The 22139-nt window shown below is 37.3% G+C and overlaps 1 protein-coding gene across 19 annotated transcripts in view; it reads left to right on the top strand.

Moving 5' to 3' along the window:
* TUT4 (terminal uridylyl transferase 4) overlaps positions 1-22139 on the top strand; it is a 152743-nt gene that overhangs the window by 112518 nt on the left and 18086 nt on the right. For 13 of the 19 annotated variants that reach the window (XM_045035822.1, XM_045035819.1, XM_045035831.1 and 10 more), the window contains 8 exons: positions 3544-3621; positions 3756-3933; positions 4181-4228; positions 4318-4400; positions 11932-12047; positions 12966-13189; positions 13940-14040; positions 17029-17476. In XM_045035822.1, coding sequence (XP_044891757.1) covers positions 3544-3621; positions 3756-3933; positions 4181-4228; positions 4318-4400; positions 11932-12047; positions 12966-13189; positions 13940-14040; positions 17029-17476 — 1276 coding nt within the window. The remainder of the gene's footprint in view (positions 1-3543; positions 3622-3755; positions 3934-4180; positions 4229-4317; positions 4401-11931; positions 12048-12965; positions 13190-13939; positions 14041-17028; positions 17477-22139) is intronic. The other 6 variants (XM_045035825.1, XM_045035832.1, XM_045035829.1 and 3 more) reach the window with 3 other exon arrangements.

Genomic DNA, 22139 nt, shown 5'->3' with positions numbered 1-22139 from the left:
TGTAGGCAGGACTATAGTAGCCAACTTCAAGAACTCTCCCATTATCTGCATAACAGTGCTTGATGAAATGAGAGGCAGTCCATGGAATGTTTTCCATCATAATGAGCTCTGATTGTGGGGGGCTTTGTGATACATATGAACTGATGATATATGGATTTTGCTTCTGGCATTTTTGCTTGTCATATGGGACCCCATTGTCCATTCTTGGCATCATTTAAGTATTGGTCTTTGGCATTGATCAACTTTTAAGGGTAAGGATATGTTTAATGAAGATGATGATCTTTGACTCCATTTGTAATTGAACCTAGACTTGAAGTGACTGGGTATAAGTAATGTTCTACTAAGTGTATTTTTCATGGTTAACAGTACAAAGTTATGTAGGTCAGAAGGAGCTTTCCTAAGAGAATGGTTTTGCTGTATTCTAGAAAATCATCGTAAGTAAAGTACATTTTCATATAAAAATGCTAAAAAAGAATTAGGGAGTGTTTTCACACTTGATACTATGAACCACTATGTTTTCTTAGCTTATATCAGCTTAAAAATTGCCATTGAATGGATGAATTTTGAGGGCAGTATGTTAAGTAAGATAAAACAGTCGGAGAAATATTGTGTGATTCCACTTAAGTGAGGTAGTCAAATCCAAAGAGATGGAAAGTGGAATGGTGGTTTTCAGGGGCTAGGAGAGAGAGGAAGAGGGAATTATTGTTTAATAGTTTCAGTGTTTCATTTCTTTTCAGTGTTTCATGAAAAGAATTCTGTGGGTGGATGATGGTGATGGTGTACAACAATGTGAGTGTGCTTAATGCCACTGAACTGTACACTTATAAAATTTACATCATAATCATTTGTTGTGTGTATTTGTTATGTGTACACATAACATATCATTATGTTATGTGTAAAAAAATTGCAATTTAAATATAGCAGTAGTAGAGGGGCACCTGGGTGGCTCAGTTGGTTAAGCATCCGACTTTGGCTCAGGTCATGATCTCATGGCTGGTGAGTTTGAATCCCCACGTCGGGCTCTGTGCTGGCAGCTCAGAGCCTGGAACCTGCTTTGGAATCTGTGTCTCCCTCTTTCTCTGCCCCTTCCCTGCTCGTTCTCTCTCTCTCTCTCTCTCTCTCTCTCTCTCTCTCTCAAACAAAAATTAAATATAGCAGTAGATACTAAAATACTACAATTAAATATAAAAGTAAATATGGAAAACATACAGGGTCACTCCTTGTACAAATATGATTGAGATGTGTCATGAAGTTTTAGAGGGAGTACTGAGTGCTTGAATAGAAAATGATGGTGTTGAGAGAGAGAAAGAGAAGAGAGAAATGGAAAGAGTAAGTGTGTGCGTGTGTAAGAGAAAGGGAGGATAGAATTAATGCTTTTTCTAAGGGCTGAAAGAGTGGAAAGTTAGAAAATGGAATATGAGAGCTCATAAAAAAAATTGGCAAATCAGTGATTAAACACCTTCCAAGGCTCACCCCCCAGGGTCCACTTCCTGTGTTAATCAGCCAACATAGTTGAGTTTGGATCATGGTGGTTACTCAGAAATAAGAATTATATCAAAAAGAATCAAGGTCTAAAGTGGTAGCTTGTATTATTTTCCATGTAATATCTATAATAGTATCCATAAGGGTAAAATAATCTATAAGGGTAAAATATTACACTTTGGCTCCTTTGAAGCCTTCATTTCTTTTTTCAGGGCAAGATCCCATATCTTTTGTTTTAGATACCAGTATCTGTAATTGCCAGGCTCTCCGTTGTTTGTTTTATGAAGTGTCAGAATTTATGGTAGATAAGTGGTAACTGTATTTAAGTTACATATAAATAAAAAGCAACTTATTAGCTTAAGTTTCTGGAAACTTAATCACTTTATGAACATGCTTTCAGAGTAAATATATTCATTCAACAAACATGTATTAAGTATTCTCTATATGACAGGCTGTGATGTAGTAGGAATTTTGGCTCCAGTGGAAAGTTACAGTTTTTGCCTACAAGGAACATAAAGCTGAGAGTGAGATTAGGTGGGCCAGACATGTTAATTTTGTAAATCACTATACCATCTAAAATGGAAGGGGTGATGAGGGAGGACCACCTTATCTGATGGTTTTGGAGTATTTTCTGGTAAGCTCTGGGGACTCATTAGTGTACATGTGAGAAGTGAGATAAAGAAAAATGGGGTATGTTTCCTGTACTCAGGCTTCTATCAGAGTACCTCTGCTTTTTATCTGTTTTACCTATTAAGCTCCTAGGAAGGTTGCATTTTAGGAGAAGTTTCTACAGCTTAAGAGGAAAAGAAAAAAGGAGACAACTGACCTAATTAATCTAATCTCTAATTTTCATTGAGAATACCTAAGGGTTTAAGAGGATAATTGTCTTATCCAGAATCACTACTTGGCAGGACTAAGACTAGAAATGAAGTCTGCTGACTGTGAACCTATTGCAACTTTCTACTTTATTGCATCTTTTTTTTTAAAAAAATCTCATGGGATACTTTTCTTCTAGTAAAGTAGCATTACTCACTGCCCCCTTCCTCTCCTTGGTCGGGACAGTGAATTATTATGCATAATTAATCATGAAGCTTTTGGGGGCACATGGGTGGCTCAGTCAGTTAAGTGTTGGACCCTTTGTTTCAGCTCAGGTCATGATCTCACAGTTTGTGAGTTCAAGCGCTGCATCAGGCTCTGTGCTGGCAGTGTGGAGCCTGTTTGGGATTCTCTGTCTCCCTCTCTCTCTCTGCCCCTCCCCTACTTGTGCTGTCTCTGTCTGTCTCAAAAATAAAATAAAACCTTAAAAAAAAACATGTTTAAAAAAAATATCAGGGGCACCTGGGTGGCTCAGTCAGTTGGGCGTCCGACTTAGGCTCAGGTCATGATCTTGTGGTTTGTGGGTTCAAACCCCACATTGGGCTCTGTGCTGACAGCCCAGAGCCTGGAGCCTGCTTCGGATTCTGTGTCTCCCTCTGTCTCTGTCCCTCCCCCACTCATGCTCCGTTTCTTTCTGTCTCAGAAATATATAAACATAAAAAAAAATTTTTTATCATGAAGATTTTACAGTTTTTATGAAGATGTCAGGGAAATCTACCTAATTTTCTCTCTAAAGAAATCAATGCCCAGGGACTTTTCAGCTTCATCTGACACAGATAACTGATTAAAAGTACTAGACCCCTTCCCCAAAACAATCAGTTCCATTGATTTCTTTTGGGTGTACATATCAATAGGTATTATGTGTTTCTGCATCTATGATCCTTTGATGAAAATTTGGTTTTCATTGTTTTTTTCTTTAGTTTTACTTCCTTATTTTTTGGCTGGATGTGTTTGGACAGGCCAAATAGATAACATCAAATGTGTCAATTTGGAGAGTCTCATGCTTTGACCTTCCAGATACATTTTATTCATTAAAAACTTGGCATCAAATTATACTATCCTGACATGTTCCTTTTGGAAGAGTATTTTAATGTGTCTTTTATAGCTACATTCTGAAATGATTTGAGAATACTTAGGCTTTTGGGTTGGATGACTTGAAATCTGATAATAAAATTGTTTTTGCAGATCTTTGATGGAAAACAGATTCCACAGCGAATGGTTGATGGATGGAATGCATTTTTCTTTGATAAAACAGAAGAGCTGGTAATTTTTTCGTAACCTTTATGTTACAGAATGCTCACTGATACATGTTAGGATTTGAATAATTTAATAATTTTACTTGAGGTCCATATTTTGGGTGGGTATTGACATCTCTCTCTCTTTGTTCTCACTTATAGAAAAAGCGTTTACCTTCACTTGGAAAGAATACAGAAACGTTAGGAGAGCTTTGGTTGGGACTGCTTCGCTTCTATACTGAAGAGTTTGATTTCAAGGAATATGTAATTAGCATTCGGCAGAAAAAGCTGTTGACAACTTTTGAGAAACAGTGGACATCCAAATGCATTGCAATTGAAGGTAATCATTTAACTGATATTACCTGAGGAACAAAATAAAACAAAAAGCTAGAGTTTCATTTGGGAAGGAAATTCTAAAACACATTAGAATTCGGAAGATTCTTCCTCTTTTAATCTATAATTTTTAAAAGAATAATTTGCTGATTTGAATGGTCTGAGTTATATAGTATTAGACTCTAGTTATGGCTCCTAAGTTTATGTTATAGTGAACATAATTTTTAATTAAAAAATAAATATTTCTTTTTTAGATCCTTTTGACTTGAATCATAACCTTGGTGCTGGAGTTTCTAGGAAAAGTAAGTTTGAAATATAGAAATCTCCTGTTTTTAAAGCTCTCTTATACATTAAGGTCTGCATCTTTATTATTTTCTTCTTTTTTCAATAGTGACCAATTTTATCATGAAGGCATTTATCAATGGAAGGAAACTTTTTGGTACCCCCTTTTATCCACTCATTGGCAGAGAAGCTGTAAGTTTACATAATTTGAATTCTGAATATTTTTTCTTATAAGAACTGTTCTTTGTAATACAGGAAGCCTTATCCTGTTTTCAAGTTGGTGTTAGGAATAGGGGAAAGAGATGATTATAAGCTCCCTGTATTGTTTTTTTATTGCACTTGTCATAGTCCATAATGAGATACCTATTTGCTAAATGTTGTGTGTTTGTTAATCTGTTAAATTTTGTCTTCCTCATTAGACTGTAGCTCCATGAAGACAGGTCTCTTCACCGTCATACCTCTAGTACCTATCGTAGTGCCTGGCACATAGGATGTATCAGATAAGCATTTGTTGAATGAGTGAGGGTAGATATTCAAGAGTCAGTATCCTTAAAGTTTGAATTTTTTTTTAAATGTGTTTTAAAAACACCTTTTTTAATGTTTATCTTTGAGCGAGCGAGAGAAGGAGAGAGAATGCTCGAATGGAGGAGGGGTGGAGAGAGAGGGAGATACAGATTCTGAAACAGGCTCCAGGCTCCAAGCTGTCAGCACAGAGCCTGATATGGGGCTTGAACTCACGAACCTATGATCTCATGACCTGAACCAAAGTTGGATGCTTAACCGACTGAGCCACCCAGGTGCCCCTTTAAATCCTAAATTTGAATTGTTGCCTACTGCTCCTCTTCCATCTCTAGAAGTCTTTTTTTTTTAATGTTTATATATTTATTTTGAGAGAGAGAGAACAGGGGAGGGACAGAGAGAGAAGGAGAGAGAGAGAGTGTCCTAAGCAGGCTCTGCCACTGTCAGTGCAGAGCCTAACTCAGGGCTCGATCTCACAAACCTTGAGATCATGACCTGAGCCGAAATCAGGGGTTGGGTGCTTAACTCACTGAGCTACCTAGGTGCCCCTTATCCCTTGAAATCTAAATGAAAATACAAACAGAGAGGACAGCACCAAAGAAATACTTTATTGTTTGCTGAGGCTTCTGCCCTAATTTTGGTGTAGCCCTGGTAAGCTGAATTTGATGGCATGGAACTGAGAGGATTCCTTTTACCTGAACTGGGTGGCATAGTGTTTCCCATTCTTCTTGGTCTCATTCTGTATTTTTGCTTGCTTTCTAATGGGAGGAGGTCTAAGTTTCACAGAAACTTCCAAGAGAAGCAATCTCAAGAGAGAAGAAACTGTGTCTCTACTATTGCCTAATTAATATCCTCAATCTTGTTCAGTACAATTTCCACTCTCTTTTTTTGGGATGTAGGGTAAGAAAAATAGAAAAGTCTAGAGCTTTATTCCCTTGGAGCATTTTTTTTCCTACCTTTTGGGGGGTGATAATAATTATAATGGAAAGAAATAAAATAACAGTAAAATTTGAAATGACACAAAAGTTGTATAAGAATAAAAATGTCAAACAAACGGAAAATCCAACAATAATTTTACTAACATACTCATTAAAATAGCAATAAGTAAAGAGCACAGTCAGATCAGAACAAATCTGATGATGCACTTATAAAACATTTTACCTGAAAATTGTGGGAATTCCAATTATTAGTGTGTGTATATACATATATATACATGCATGTGTTCCATAGAACCCAGCAGTTTCATGTTGTCAGACTTTTTAGTAGAATATTAAATTAGAATACTTAGTAAACTGGAAATGTGCTAACTTTAGTCTATGAATATAAGATTTTAGTAACTCATAATAACTCAGTATGTTATAAGCAGTTCTAACAGATATCAGTCTTTGGTCTTGAATATCATTTGGTATAAAAGTCAAATATCGGTTTGGGGCCTATCAGAAGTCTGGGCCTATGAGTTGGCTAACCATTTTTTGATCGAATTTTTCCTTTTTAAAGTTAATATATAGTATTCTATGGCTTGTGTATTCTAGTCTGTTCTCCTTTGACAGGCATTTAGATTGTTTTCATTATATCAGTGTTACAACTGATGCTATTAAAAAATACCCTTGTTAAATAGTCTTTCATGCTTATACTTGCCATAGTAAAATTTATTCTTTCAATGCATATTTATTGAATTCCTACTTGTACTGATTGCTATGTACTGACAAGGCTTATAAGTATACAAAATAGATGTGTTTCATTCTTACACTAATGAAAATGAAGACAAGTATATTTTCTATTCATCTTTTTCACTTATGTATTCCCACTTCAACTATTCTACACCATCAGGTCCTCTACTATACTGACCCATTTTCTCCCATTCTGTCAGCTATCTTCTGTCTTCATTTTTCTTCCTATTCAAGTTAGATTTCCTGGTCTGTTCTCTTGCATATACTTTCTTTATTTTTCCTTTTTTTTTTTTTAACTTAAATTTTAGTTAACATATAGTGCAAATGTTGGTTTCAGGAGTAGAATTTAGTGATTCATCACTTACATATGCTTATCACAACAAGTGCGCTCCTGAATATCCATCACCCATCTAGCCCATTTCTCACCCACCTTCCTCCATCAACCCTCAGTTTCTTTATTATTAAGAGTCTCTTATGGTTTGTTTCCCTTTCTCCTCTCCCCCCATTTTTATATGTTCATCTGTTCTGTTTCTTAAATTCCATGTATGGGTGAAATCATATGGTATTTGTCTTTCTCTGACTTATTTCACTTTGCATAATGCATTCTAGCTCCATCCACATTACATATGGCAAGATTTCATTCATTTTGATGGCTGAGTAATATTCCATTGTATGTATGTATGTGCGTGTGTGTGTATACACACCCCCCCTCCCCCCCACACACACACATCTTTACCTATTCATCAGTTGATGGACATTTGGGCTTTCTCCATAGTTTGGCTATTGTTGACAGTACTGTGCCATATACTTTCATTAATTAAAAAAATTTGTTTTTTTATTTGAGAGAGCAAGAGAAAGCATGTGCAAGCATGGGGGAGAGAGAGAATCTCAAGCAGGCTCCATGCTCAGGGAAGAGCCTGACATAGGGCTCAATCCCACAACCCTGGGATCATGACCTGAGCCAAAATCAAGAGTTGGACACTCAGTTGACTGAGCCACCTAGGTGCCCCAATGTGGCCTACATTTTCAATTCCTTTGCACCATTGTCCTCTTTTGCACCTTTTTTCTTTGTTTTTGTTTATTTTTTTGTTTTGTTTTGTTAAGAGAGAGAGAGCACAGGCAAGGGAAGAGGGGTAGAAGGAGAGAGAGAATCTCAAGCAGGCTCCATGCTCAGGGAAGAGCCTGACATGGGGCTCAGTCCCAAACCTGGAATCATGACCTGAGCCAAAAGCAAGAGTTGAATGCTCAACTGACTGAGCTACCCAGGCCTTCCTTTCTTTTGCACCCTTATGTGTTCAGCCTTACATGAATTCACTCATCCACCATCTGTCTGTGCTTGGGCAGCTAAGCACTATGGAAAAAAGTCATAAAGCTAGGTGGTTTTATTTATATAGTACAACTATAAATTAATGTTTACTGGCCTAAATTAGACTTTCGGTACCATGTGACATTCTTACTACATTAAAAAAAATTTTTTTTTAATGTTTATTTATTTTTGAGAGAGAGAGAGTGACAGAGCATGAGCAAGGAAGGGACAGAGAGAGAGGGAAACACAGAATCCAAGGCAGGCTCTAGGCTCTGAGCTGTTAGCACAGAGCCCGATGCACAGCTTGAACTCACAGACTGCAAGATCACGACCTGAGCCAAAGTTGGACATTTAACCAACTGAACCATCCAGGCGCCCCTACATTTTTTTTTAAAGTATATTTATTTATTTTGAGACAGAGGGAGGGTCAGAGAGAGAAGGATGGATAATCCCAAGCAGGCTCTGCAATGGTAGTGCAGAGCCTGATGCGGGGCTCGATCCCATTACATGAGATCATGAACTGATCCGAAACCAAAAGTTAGACACTTAACTGAGCCACCCAGGTGCTCCTCTTATTACATTTCTTTAGTTATCTATATCTCCTATTTGATAAAAACTAATTCAGGTCTTATTTTACTCAAAATTCAATACCTGTTGTGTTTTGTCCACCCTTTCACCTCTGCCCTTCTTATGCTTAGAAGTTTTCCCTCAGAGACAAAGATAGTATCAGACCAATATTCCTTCAAGTTTCTGTAAATCTATAAATCTGCCTGCATCTGCAGATACATTTTTTTTAAATGTTCATTTATTTTTGAGAGAGAGAGAGCACAAACGGGAGGGGCAGAGAGAGAGGGGAACAGAGGGGCTCTGTTATGATAGCAGCAAGCCCTATATGGGGCTTGAACTCAACCAACCATGAGGTCATGACCTGAGCTGAAGTCGGACATTCAACTGACTGAGCCATCCAGGTGCCCCACAGATACATTTTCTTTATCAGAGACTAGTCCTTCATTTGCATTCTAGTTCCATTTGTTAGTCCCTTTACCTTGAATCTTTAGTCTCTTCATCTGTGAAAAACATTTTCAAAGATGAAATACATAAAACATAATTACAGATTAGCATTAAGAGATGAGCATTTACTATTGATTTTAATGATAGGGAACACTAATTTTGAACCTCAGGCAAAATGTCTCCCCCAGAAAGAATTACTTTCTTCAATTAGTAAACTTCTATTACAAAAAAAACAAAAAAACTCCGTTATTAGTAGTAGTATATTTTGAAATTCTTCAATAAAAATTTAGTGGAAATTTGCTTTCTCTCTTGTTAAGAGAGAAGGTACATAATACCTTCAATTTTGTCACAACACCTAAAATATTTACTCGCTGTTACAGGAGAAGTTTGCTGACCCTCAGGTGTAAGCCACCTTAACTGGGATGGGGGAATGGAGCAACGTGGATTAGAGATTCAAGAATAAAGTGGTTACAACTGGTGATTAATTAAAGGTGATGGGTGAAGGAGACCAAGTTCAGGATGATTCCTAGGTTTCTGCATTAAGCAACTGGGTGAACTGACATAGGCTTTCATTTTGTCTTGGAAGAAAATATGATGATGAAGATTTTAATTAGGGACATTGGTTTCATCAATAATAACTGTGAAGAATTCTTTTATCTGTTTTTTAAAATGCAGCTTTATTGATATAATTCATATACTCTATAATTCACTGATATACAGTGAACAGTTAATTCACTGGTTTATAGTTTATTCACGGGATTGTGCAGCCTTCACCCAATCCAATTTAGAACATTTTGTTTTTCTCTCAAGGAAACCCCTATCCCCACTCCTGTTTTTACTCCTACCCCTCAAAACCATCAATCTGTTTTTTTTGTCTCTGTAGATTTGACTGTGTGGACATTTTGTATGAATGGAATCATATGTGGAGCCTTTTGTGACTGGCTTCTTTCATTTGGGCTAATGTTCTCAGGGTTTGTTCATGTATCAGTACTTCATTCCTTTTTATGGTTGAATGGTATTCCATTATATGGATATATCAGATTTTATTTATTCATCACCTGTGTTGGACATTTGAGTTGTTTCTACTTCTTGGATATTATGAGTAATGCTGTGAATATTTGTGCACAAATTTTCATGCGGATGTATGTTTTCTTTTGGTTATATATCTAACAGAATTGCTGGGTCATTTTGATAAATTTATTTTTAACTTCCTGAGGTGCTGCAAAACTTTTTTTTTTAATGTTTTATTTATTTTTGAAAGAGAGAGACAGAGTATGAGCAGGGGAGGGTCAGAGAGAGAGGGAGACACAGAATCTGAAACAGGCTCCAGGTTCTGAGCTGTCAGCACAGAGCCCGACGCGGGGCTCGAACTCGTGAACCATGAGGTCATGACCTGAGCCAAAGTCGGACGCTCAACTGACTGAGCACTACCCAGGCGCCCTGCTGCCAAACTTTTTTAAAGTAGCTGTGTTATTTTATATTCCCACTAGCAATATATGTGGGTTCCATTTCATCCACATCCATTTTCTTTTTATGATAGCCATCCTAGTAAGTGTGTCTCTTTTATATCTGACTTTAGATAGGTTTGAAGATTGCTGTATGGACATATTCTCTTGCCTTCCAGAGATGTGGGTACTGTTAGGACATATTAGTCTTTGTGATATTGAAAAACAAAACTGAGCTAAAGCTTAGAATAAGCCAGGTGCTAGGATGAAGGAAAAATGATTTGGGAAAATGACTTGCTTCGTATTGGTTCTCTACCTTCTCTTTAGGTATACCCTGCTTGCATAATAAATGTTACATGTTCTTGAGATGTTATAAGAAAATCCAATCATATTTTAAATAAACCAGAGGATTGCTTTATTTACATAGAGCTTTTTGTAAAGAGCATGGGTTTTTTTTCTAGAAGTAGCCTGGTAAGGCAGAAAATATGAGATTTGTAGTCAGACAGACTTAGCTTTAAATCCTGCTTACTTACCAGCTTTTTTTACTTTGGGCAAATGACTTGAACTCTCTGAACCTCCATTTCCTCATCTATAAAATGAGGATTAAAATAGTATCTATTTTAGGGACACCTGGGTGGCTTAGTCAGTTGAACTCCTGACTTTGGTTCAGGTCATCATCCCGCAGTTCATGAGTTCAAGCACCACGTCAGGCTCACTGCTGTCAGCCTGTCAGTGCAGATCCCGCTTCAGATCCTCTGTCCCTCTCTCTGTCCTTCCTCCACTTGTGCTCTCTCAAAAATAAATTTGGAAAATACTATCTACTTTATTGAAATATTATGGAAAGGGGCGCCTGGGTGGCACAGTCGGTTAAGCGTCCGACTTCAGCCAGGTCACGATCTCGCGGTCCGTGGGTTCGAGCCCCGTGTCGGGCTCTGGGCCGATGACTCAGAGCCTGGAGCCTGTTTCCGATTCTGTGTCTCCCTCTCTTTCTGCCCCTCCCCCGTTCATGCTCTGTCTCTCTCTGCCCCAAAAATAAATAAACGTTGAAAAAAAAATTTTTTTTTAATAAAAAAAAAAAAATTATGGAAAGATGCCACAAATGAATGAGGAAATAATGTGGATATAAAGTGATTAGTACTGTTTGCAGCTGTGATATTGATGATAATTTTTAATCTTATTTTCGTATCATGATTTTAGTTATCGTGAAATATTTGTTGATATTTATTTCCTTTTTTAAAGTTTATTTATTTTGAGAGAGAGAGAGAGAGAGAGAGTGTGTGTGTGTGTGTAGGGGAGAGGCAGAGAACTAGAGAGAATCCCAAGCACTGTCAGTATAGAGCCTGATACAGGGCTTGATCTCACGACCATGAGATCATGACCTGACCCAAGATCAAGAGTCGGATGCTTGGGGCGCCTGGGTGGCGCAGTCGGTTAAGCGTCCGACTTCAGCCAGGTCACGATCTCGCGGTCCGTGAGTTTGAGCCCCGCGTCAGGCTCTGGGCTGATGGCTCAGAGCCTGGAGCCTGTTTCCGATTCTGTGTCTCCCTCTCTCTCTGCCCCTCCCCCGTTCATGCTCTGTCTCTCTCTGTCCCAAAAATAAACGTTGAAAAAAAAATTAAAAAAAAAAAAAAAAAAGAGTCAGATGCTTTACTGACTGAGCCACCCAAGTGGCTATTCCCTTTTTTTAAAACCACTTTTACATCTTGGTCTTATTTCCATTTGGATTCCAAAATTCATAGTTTTTTTCTAGCAAACTTTTATTTTCTCCCTAGGAGTACTTCTTTGATTCCAGAGTATTAACAGATGGAGAACTGGCTCCCAATGATCGATGCTGTCGTGTGTGTGGAAAAATAGGCCACTACATGAAAGACTGCCCTAAAAGGAGAAGGTTGGCAAAATGATTATATGTTGACATTACAGGGAAAATAAATGTGAGGCCAATTGTAGCTATAACTGTGTTCATATATGTTTAAGTGAGAAAGTTCAGGGCTTAAATTGGACGTTGGGTAAATGTATATTGGAGTGGAATTTTGTTAATAGAGTGAGATTTATTTGTGGTGCAATGGTATCTTAAAATACTCGTTTGTTCATTTATTCATTAATTCATTGTGGCTTTGTGTTTCTTTCTTTTTTTTTAAATTGAAGAAGGATTTATTGATACCTTCTTTATTGGAAACTGTGCTAGGAGTCAAGAAAAAAAAGAGACATGGGGTTCTCACCTCACAGTAATGCAAACCAATAATTATAATATATAATTAACTAAATGTTTGAGGTATCTACTGTGAGGTATACCTATATAATACATATTTTGAGGAATATTTATTCTCTCTACCCCCTGAGGATATATTTATGAAATATACTTTCCTGTATTTAGTAGGCCAAGAAAATCCCTTCTGTAGGAATCAAGTCCTGCCTAATATAAAGATCTTAGAGCTTATCAGACAGAATGAACTCCTAGGTTGCATCAGTGCTATTTACTGATTGTTAAATGAGAAGATGCTTTCTCTAAGCATCTACTTCTTATTCTGTAAAATGGAGTTAATAAATACCAGCCTCTGTTTGATTGTTATAAGATTAAAATTCAATACTAAAAATTTTTTCTAATTTGATAATGTATTATAAAACTACTAGAATACCCAGTTGCTGCCATATGAGTAGATGTGCTTTAAATATGAGTTCTTTTGCCTTAAAAAAGATGCATGAAACCATGAGCATGTTAATCCCTTTATTGTGAGACTTGTATAGTTTAGTTTGTTCTGTGATTCACTCAGTTTACAAGTCCCTAGCCCCACATTATTGGTATCAGCAGTTTACTGTTTAGACTAAAGAAGAAAGACAGTGAAGAAGAGAAGGATGGGAATGAAGAGGAGAAAGACTCCCGAGACCTTCTTGATCCCCGAGACCTCCATGACACTCGAGAGTTTAGAGACCCCAGAGACCTCAGATGCTTCATATGTGGAGATGCTGGACATGTACGAAGGGAGTGCCCAGAGGTCAAGCTGGCCCGTCAGAGGAATAGCAGTGTGGCTGGTAAATAGAACAAGCCAAAAGTAGTTTCTGGTAGAAATAAGGTCATTTGTGTTGATAACATTTTTAATGTATTTATTGTTTTGAAAGAGAGATAGTATATGTGTGCATGAGCAGGGAGAGGAAGAGAGAATATCTTAAGCAGGCTCCATGCCCAGGGTGGAGACAGACTCAGGGCTTGCTCTCACAACGTGAGATCATGATCTGAGCTGAAAGCAAGAGTTGGTTGCTTAACTGACTGAGCCACCCAGGCGCCCTGCAGAAGGTATTTTCTGAAATATATTGTCTCCTTTAGAAAAGCAGTATTTGTCTTTTTGTCCTTTCTATTCCCAGTTTTTTTTTTAAGTTTATTTATTTTTGAGACAGAAGAGTGTGTGCATGCACACGTGTACACTTGGGAGAGGGACAGAGAGGGAGATAAAGAATCCCAAGTAGGCTCTGTGCTGTCAGCACGGAGCCTGATGTGGGACTCGAACTCATGAACCTCATCATGACCTGAACCGAAATCAAGAGTCGGAAGCTTAATCAGCTGAGCCACCCAGGCGTCCTCCACAGCATATTTTTTTAGTGATTTACAAGATTGAAAAATGACTTTAACAAAAATGTTGTTACAAGTCCTTCACATGCATAATCATAGTTTAAAAGTACAAATCTAAGATTTGAGACTCTTTAACAGAGAAAGGGAGTTTATTGATTGTCATTTCTCTGCTGTTTTCATTATCTGTTGATTTTCTTTCTGATGTCTTCTCTTAGCAGCCCAGTTGGTCCGCAACCTCGTAAATGCCCAACAAGTGGCTGGTTCAGCCCAGCAACAGGGTGATCAGTCCGTAAGGACTAGACAGTCCTCAGAATGTGTAAGTACTGAACCTGCAAATGGATTAGTCTTGGCAGGAAGATAGTACTATCTTTGATGGGTGATAGGGTTGATCTTTCAGACTTCAAATACAATCATCCAGATTACTTGGTGCTTTGTAGTGGTATTCTTGCTAGTCACCTGAGGTGGAATGAGCATTACTTTTGGAGTGATGTATATCTGGGTTTGTATCTATGGGCAAGCTACTTAACTTCAGTGACTCTGCCTTCTTCTTTGTAAAGTAAGATAACAACTACTAATATGTTTGTTGGTAGATTAAAATAAGGTAATGACTTTGAGGTTCTAGGCTTTGCCTAGTGGAAAAATATCAGCAACATTTGTAAAAATAGACACAAAAATTGAGATGTGTTGGGGTTTAATACTGTTAAGGCAGTACATGCATGGTATTGCACTTGCTTGAAGCTTTTATGTGTCTTCTCATAGCTAATTTGAATACCTAGTGAAATATATCCTGTGAAAGCAGAATATTGAATTAGAGTTCAGATTCACAAGTTTCATATTTGCTGAGTTGCTTTTTACCTTTATGTAAATCTGTATTCATCTTGCACTTCTTAAATTAATTAATTCAGTACCAATCGAATGTTTGCTTACTCTAAATGTGACATTATGTTTTGGTTTGTGACACTTAATCCTTTGGGCGGCCATGTGAAGTAGAAGGTGTTAGTGTGATCAAATTTTACAAATTGGGAAGCTGAGAATAAGAGAAACTAAAAGATTCAAACCTAGGTTTGTGTAGCTTCAAAGCTGTTAACTATTAAACATGCTAAATCTGATATCTGTGTTTTAGAAAAAAATCTTTAAGAATTTTTTTAAGGTTTATTTATTTTGAGAGAGACCTAGAATGAGCAGGAGAGGGGCAGAGAGAGAGAGATTGATTGATTCTCAAGCAGGCTCTGCAGACAGTGCAGAGCCTCATGCAAGGCTCAGACTCACAAAAGGTGAGATCATGACCTGACCTGAAACCGGGAGTCGGAGGCTTAACTGAGCCACCCAGGCGCCCACTAGAAAAAAATTCCAAGAGTATATGAAGATCAATATAGGGAGAGATTGGGAACATTAAGCAGCCCACTATCCTCACCTGTAGTATTTGCGTACCTACTATGGGTCTGACATTTTCATAAATGTTACATAACAGCGGTAATATTAGCTAACATTGTTGAGTGCTATGTACTGTATATATGCTTTTTTCTATTTCTTCCTGTAAAATATTAGAAAAGTACAGAAAATAATAAACATTCATGTAGTACCACCAGACTTTAAGTCTTAACATTTTGTTATCTTTGATTTATTAAAAAATTACCCATAGTCAACAATCCCTATGCATTCGTATTGGATCTTAAAACCTTCCTACCATCCCTTCCTAGCTACTCAAATGTATCTACTATCCTTAATTTGGTGTTTATATTTCCACATGTATTTTAATTAAACTACACAAAAACCTATGAGGTAGATTCAGTTCATTATTTATACATTACAGGTAAAAAAACCAGATTTAAGTTTTTTGCCTGAGGTCAAAACACACTTGTAAATTGAACTTGAACCCTCAGGCTCTGTCTTCAAAACCTATGCTCTAACCACTTTCCTTGCTGCTTCTACTCTACCCTTTGCTTCCACCACTCACTTTTTTGTTACCTGATATTTGGATAAGAGCCTAATGGACACTGCTGTTCTGATGTCTCACAAAGCACTTTAACTTCAAAATGTCTGGAATGTAACATTTTTCTCCAAATCGCTAGACTGGCCTCTTCTTGCTCCTGTGTTCTCCATCTCATTGAATGGTGCTATTCTCTGGTTTCCAGAACTACTCCTCTCCCTCAATTCACACATCCAAATCAGTCACCAAATCCTGTTGTTTCTACCTATAAAAAAGAGCTCACAGCCATTTGCTTCCCTGTCCCTATTTTGTAGCCTAGCTTACCATCATCTCAGGACTATTTATTGTAGCAGCCTTTTAATCAGTCTCATTAGTGTTTTTCCCCCCTAATATTTTCTGTTTCGTTCCTGTTAAGCCAGAATAATTTTTTCTAAAACACATATTGATGGTGTTCCTGACCCACTTAAAACCCTTTGGTCATTTTCCAGTGCCCTCAGGATAAAGTCTTAACTACAAGGGCTGTAGTACCCTTCATTATCTTGCCCCTCATTGGTTCTTAACCTCAAATCTGCTGTTCCCCTGCCTTTGTACTCCAGTAATATTAAACTTATTTCACAATCCCATTACTTAAAAAAGCCAGGTGTTCATGAGCCTAGAGACCTTCAGTCATGTTGTTTTCTCTGCTCAAAACACTCTTTCCTTCCCCTTATCCCTATTCTCTTTTATCAGACTGAGTTCTATTACCCTTGAGTCTCAGCTTCCTTTGGGAAGCTCTCCTTGATTTCCACTTTCATTCATCTTTCTCTCTTCCCAAAGTACTTTTAGGTGTTCCTGCTTTGGGATTTCCTTATACACTATACATTATACATTCTTTATCATAGTAATCATTTTAATTTATTTTGATTGCTTGTGTAATCTTCATGTGCTCTTCTTCCTTTTCCCCATAAACTTTAAGTTCCATGAGGGCATATATGTTAGTGTTGTATTTTTAACACCTAAAACAATGCCCAGACGTAATCAACACTTGTTGAGGGACTGAATCAAAGTGGCTGTGAGATATTTAGATATAAGTTTCTAGTTACAGTTGGAAATGTGGGTTCTGCATGATGGGATGACGTCTGGGGTCTTTTTTCTTTGGATAGTGAAAGGGTTTATAGGGTAGTACATATGTCAGAGAGAGTTTGAGGATCTTGAAGAAAATTCTATTTTCATGTAAAATGAGGCTCTATTATTGTTTATTATACACATTATAGAGTTCTGTTTATAATGTTCTAATGAAATAACTCCATAATTTTGTATTTTGATTATCTCTGCTTTTATAATAGTAAGATGTTTTAAAATTAATTTTAAAATGTTATCTTTTTCTCTTTGCAGTCTGATTCACCATCTTACTCTCCTCAGCCCCAACCATTTCCACAGAACTCATCCCAGTCAGCTGCCATTACCCAGTCTCCATCCCAGCCAGGATCCCAACCCAAGCTTGGCCCACCTCAGCAGGGAGCCCAGCCCCCACATCAGGTCCAGATGCCTATGTATAACTTTCCCCAGTCACCACCAGCTCAGTATTCTCCCATGCACAATATGGGACTGTTGCCAATGCACCCTCTCCAGATCCCTGCCCCGTCCTGGCCTATTCACGGCCCAGTGATCCACTCTGCACCAGGCAGTGCCCCCAGCAATATTGGCCTGAACGATCCCAGCATCATCTTTGCACAGCCTGCTGCCAGACCTGTGGCGATCCCTAACTCCTCTCATGATGGACACTGGCCTCGTACTGTGGCTCCAAATTCCCTGGTGAACAATGGTACAGTGGGAAATTCGGGTAACCCTTCCTTTTCTTCTTTTGTATATGTCTATAGAAAGGTTGGGTGGTTGGTTTTATTGGTTGAACTGGGGGAAATAAAAGTGAGGAAATATTTACAGAGGGGCAAGTATAGGATTAGATACAGTATATGGGCTATGTATTCAGACTGCCTAGATTTGAATCCTGGCTCTGCCATTTATTATGTGGGATTAGGCAGTTGCTTAATCTCTTTATGCATTGATTTCATCTGTAAAATAAGGATATTAATAGCATCTAACTCACAGGGATGTTGTGAATATTAAATGAGGTAATATACATAAATGTCACTTTATGATTATTTTATTTTACTTTATTATATATATATTTTTTTAATATATGAAATTTATTGTCAAATTGGTTTCCATACAACACCCAGTGCTCATCCGATGCCCTCTTCAATACCCATCACCTACCCTCCCTCCCACCCCCCCATCAACCCTCAGTTTGTTCTCAGTTTTTAAGAGTCAGCTTTATGATTATTTTAAAGTTTCACTGCAATCCTGCTTGGTGAATTACTAGCATTCATTTTATAATTTAGGAAACTGTAGGGTTAAGTAACTTACTATCATGCTCTTGTAATTAATCATAATAGATCCAAGTTTTAGATCAATTTCTTTCTTCAAAACTTTGTTCTTTGCCCTAGTAAGAAACAATTCTTACTAATAAGTAAGGAGCAATTCTTTAAAAAGCTATTACTAGCACTTTGTAGCATTAAAAACTACTAGTTTTTTCTGATATGTAAGTAATACATTTTCATTATAGGACATTTGAAAAATAAAAGATAATCCATAATCTCAATTCCTAGACATAATTGCCAAGTAATACTTAAGTGTGTTACCATCCATTTTTTAAATATTTGCATAATTAAAAATACATATACCATAAATCTTGTTTAATATTCAACGTTTTAGTTGATTATATTTTTATTTTAAAAACTTTTTTGAAATGTACACAGGAGGAGGGAGTTTTAAAGTAGGACAAGCACCCTGTTACCCAGCTTTTAACAGTTACCAATATTTGCTATTCTTTGACCCCTTTACCTCATTTAAAAAATTCTTTTGGCTTTAGTATTTAATCAAATCTCAGACATTGGATCAAATTTCCTTATAAACCTGTTTGTATCTCTTTAAAAAAAAAAATCACAAGACCATTACCATACCCCGTATCACCTAATACCTGTTCATTTTTATTCTTTTTCTAAAATTACTGTTATTGTTGATTTATTTGAATCAGGATTCAAACAAAGCCCTTACATTATAAGTGTATGCTTATTTTATTTCTTAAGTCTCCTTTAATATGTAATACTTTCTCTTCACTATTTTTTCCCCCATATAAACTGTTTATTAAAGAAACTGTAGAACTTCTTATATTCTGATGTTGGCTGAATTGTATCTTTGTGGCATTATTTAACATGTACCTCTGTCCCCATATTTCCTATAAATTGGAAGTTAGGTCCAGAAGCTGGATTAGATTCAGGTTATTTTTGTTGGCAAGAATTTATCTCTTGATTGGTCCTGTATGTTTCTTGTTCCCTCACTTCAAAAAGAACTTACTCTCACTGTTCCTCTTTTAGTGATCTAAGATTGATCAATGAGTTAGGTGATATAAGTGTGTTCTGTCCATTATGAAGCGTCCCATTAATTTTTACATAATAGTTTTAGTTGTTATTGATAATTATTTCTGATAATTGCTATTTTACTAGGGGTTGTAAAATGATGATTTTCTATTTACTGCTTGTGATTCTTCTATAAAGAACTTTTTCTTATTAACTACTTGATTATCCTGAAATATAGGAAAAGACTAAAAGCTTGATTCTTTCCCTTTATCAATTTTCACAAGTATTTTAGTACTTTTTATACAAAAATATGCTATTGCTTAGAGTACCATGATGGAAGAAGTACCTCTGCTCTCTTTGGAACAATACATATAATGTATTTTGCTGAGCAGAAATGTCAAAGTATGGGAATTCATTCAGATTTCCAAGATCAAAGGATATGTGGCATATATGACCATTCTTTTTTTTTTTTTTTTTTTTTTTTTTAATTTATTTTGAGAGAGAATGAGTGTAAATGGGGAGGGGCACAGAGAGGGGGAGAGAGAGGGAGAAAAAGACTCCCAAGCAGGCTCTGAACTGTCAGCACATAGCCCAGTGTGGTGCTGGAAACCTACAAGCTGCAAGATCATAACCTAAGCTGAAATCAAGAGTCACATGCTTAACGGGCTGAGCCACCTAGCACCTAGGCACCCCATACATCTTCATTCTAATGTGATCTCTGTTTCTGTCATTAACAAATGTTTATTGTATATATGCTATGACATGTACCATGATAGTCACTGGGTTATATAATGAACACAGACCCAGTGTCTTGCCCTTTGATACAGTGGCTCAGTTTTTACAGTTTTATTCTTCCCAGTACCACCACTAGTTGATCTCTGTCAGTCATAATGAACTAATTAATTAACATCCTAGGAACATACTGTATTATCTCTTACCCCTAATTGTTTACTAAAGTTGTTCCTTCTGCCTGGAAAAATCCTCTCCCTATCTCTCCTTCTTACTCTCACCTCCTTTTGCTTTGCTCCAAAGCTTGGGTGACTCATTCATCTTCCATTTTTAAATTTAGCTCACTTTCTAACAGGAACCCCTCTTGTTGATTTTGTCCTCCAATTGTGCTAGGTATCCTTTTTCTTTTCCATGTTTCCTTAATGTCTATATCTTTATACTTATGAAATTGCCAGTTTACTTGTTTGCATAACCCATTAGGCTGAACCCATTAGCCGTGAATTGTTTCTTCTCTATCACTGTCTCCATCGTGTCCAATATAGTGCCCGGATGTATGGTAGATACATTATTCATATAATATATTATTTTTATTATATAATGATTACTCAGTAAATGTTATATTGTTATATGTGGAATGGATTTACAACTCCTAGTTAATATTACAGCTAAAATTACTAATTTGTTGAAAATGGAAGGATTGGGTGAGAATATATTATGAAAATATTTAGTTGTGAAAAATGGCCGAGGGAGATTGGAATATATCCTAAGAAATACCCTTTGATGTCAAAACACATTTCTCAGTTGGTCAAGACCTTAATATATATACCCAGTCTCATTTAAAGCAAAAAATATACCCTGTAGCTTCAGCTCTTAATTGTAACTTGGTTTTATGAACTTTCAGCAAAGCAGCTGCTTTGTTTTTCTGCTTACCTCCTGAGAAGACTGAGTTTGTTAAGAGTATGGCTAGTATGGGTTTTAGTTTTCTGGCTGTGTACTCCTCCCTATCCAGTACCTCTTAATTTGAGTCTGCTAGGAAGTTTAGTGAATGAGGGGAGTGTCTTTCAGATTATTTCCTGCCACATTGTGACCCTGGATGAGAAAAGCCACCAGAAATGATGCAAAAGATTTAGGAGTAATTACTTAGGAGTAATTTGAAAAGATGCACTTTGAAAGATGTACTTCTGTCTTAAAGGGAAGTAGATTGTGGGGGTTGTTTGCCATAGAATGGATAGCACTCCTATTTTTTGAGTCTCTACTTATATACCACAACTTGTGCAAGCCACATTGTTTTTGTTATCTAATTTAATCCTCACAACAGCCAGAGGTGCATAATTGAACTTTAGTAATTTTTGGAACTGGGATTTGAACTTTGACCTGGTTGGCTCCAAAGCCCAAGTTCTCAACCATTACACCACAGTGCTTCAGTTTCTAATAGAATTGTCTTTTGAACCATGATACAGTTGTTTCTAGGATAGTGGCATTGTCTTTAGGAAAAAGTGGAAGCTCCTTAATGATGTACTAAGGTTCTTTAAAATGTAAATCCTACCTTATCCATCCAGCCTTTTTTTCTTTCATTGCCTCCTTTTACTCCTTAGTGGTACTGCTGATTGTTTTTGCAGCTTCCCAAACTTGCTGTACTGTCCTGTTTCCTGGCTATTGTACTTGTTATTCCTTCTGTTTAAAATGCCCTCTTTGCCCTGTTTTGCCTAACAATTCCTTGTGCTTTAAAATTTAGTTTAGTCAATCATCTTAGGAAAACCTTCTCTAGCCTTGAACCAAATAGGTTAGCCCCCTCTTTATTTTTCATTATTATTATTTTTTTTTAATATTTATTTTGAGAGAGAGAGTGCCCAAGCAAGCAGGGGAGGGACAGAGAGAGAGGAGAGAGAGAATCCCAAGCAGGCTCCACACTGTCAGCACAGAGCCCGATGCAGGGCTTGAACTCGCAAACCAAACCCAGGCTGAAACCAAGAGTCAGTCACTTAACCAGCTGAGCCACTCAGGCACCCTAGTTCCCTCTTTTTTTTTTTTTTAATTTTTTTTTTCAACGTTTTTTATTTATTTTTGGGACAGAGAGAGACAGAGCATGAACGGGGGAGGGGCAGAGAGAGAGGGAGACATAGAATCGGAAACAGGCTCCAGGCTCCGAGCCATCAGCCCAGAGCCCGACGCAGGGCTCGAACTCACAGACCGCGAGATCGTGACCCGGCTGAAGTCGGACGCTTAACCGACTGCGCCACCCAGGCGCCCCCCTAGTTCCCTCTTTAGAGCACCTTCCACCAATCTCTTATAGCAATGACTACTTATTATTGTATCTCTACCTTTTATATGTCTCTTTTATGAATAATTTGAGCAGTG

The sequence above is a fragment of the Felis catus genome, chromosome C1 (assembly GCF_018350175.1).
Source record: "Felis catus isolate Fca126 chromosome C1, F.catus_Fca126_mat1.0, whole genome shotgun sequence".
Classification (NCBI taxonomy): Eukaryota; Metazoa; Chordata; class Mammalia; order Carnivora; family Felidae; genus Felis; species Felis catus.
Note: the sequence above shows the minus strand (reverse complement) of the source record. Positions and strands in the feature narration are given on the sequence as shown.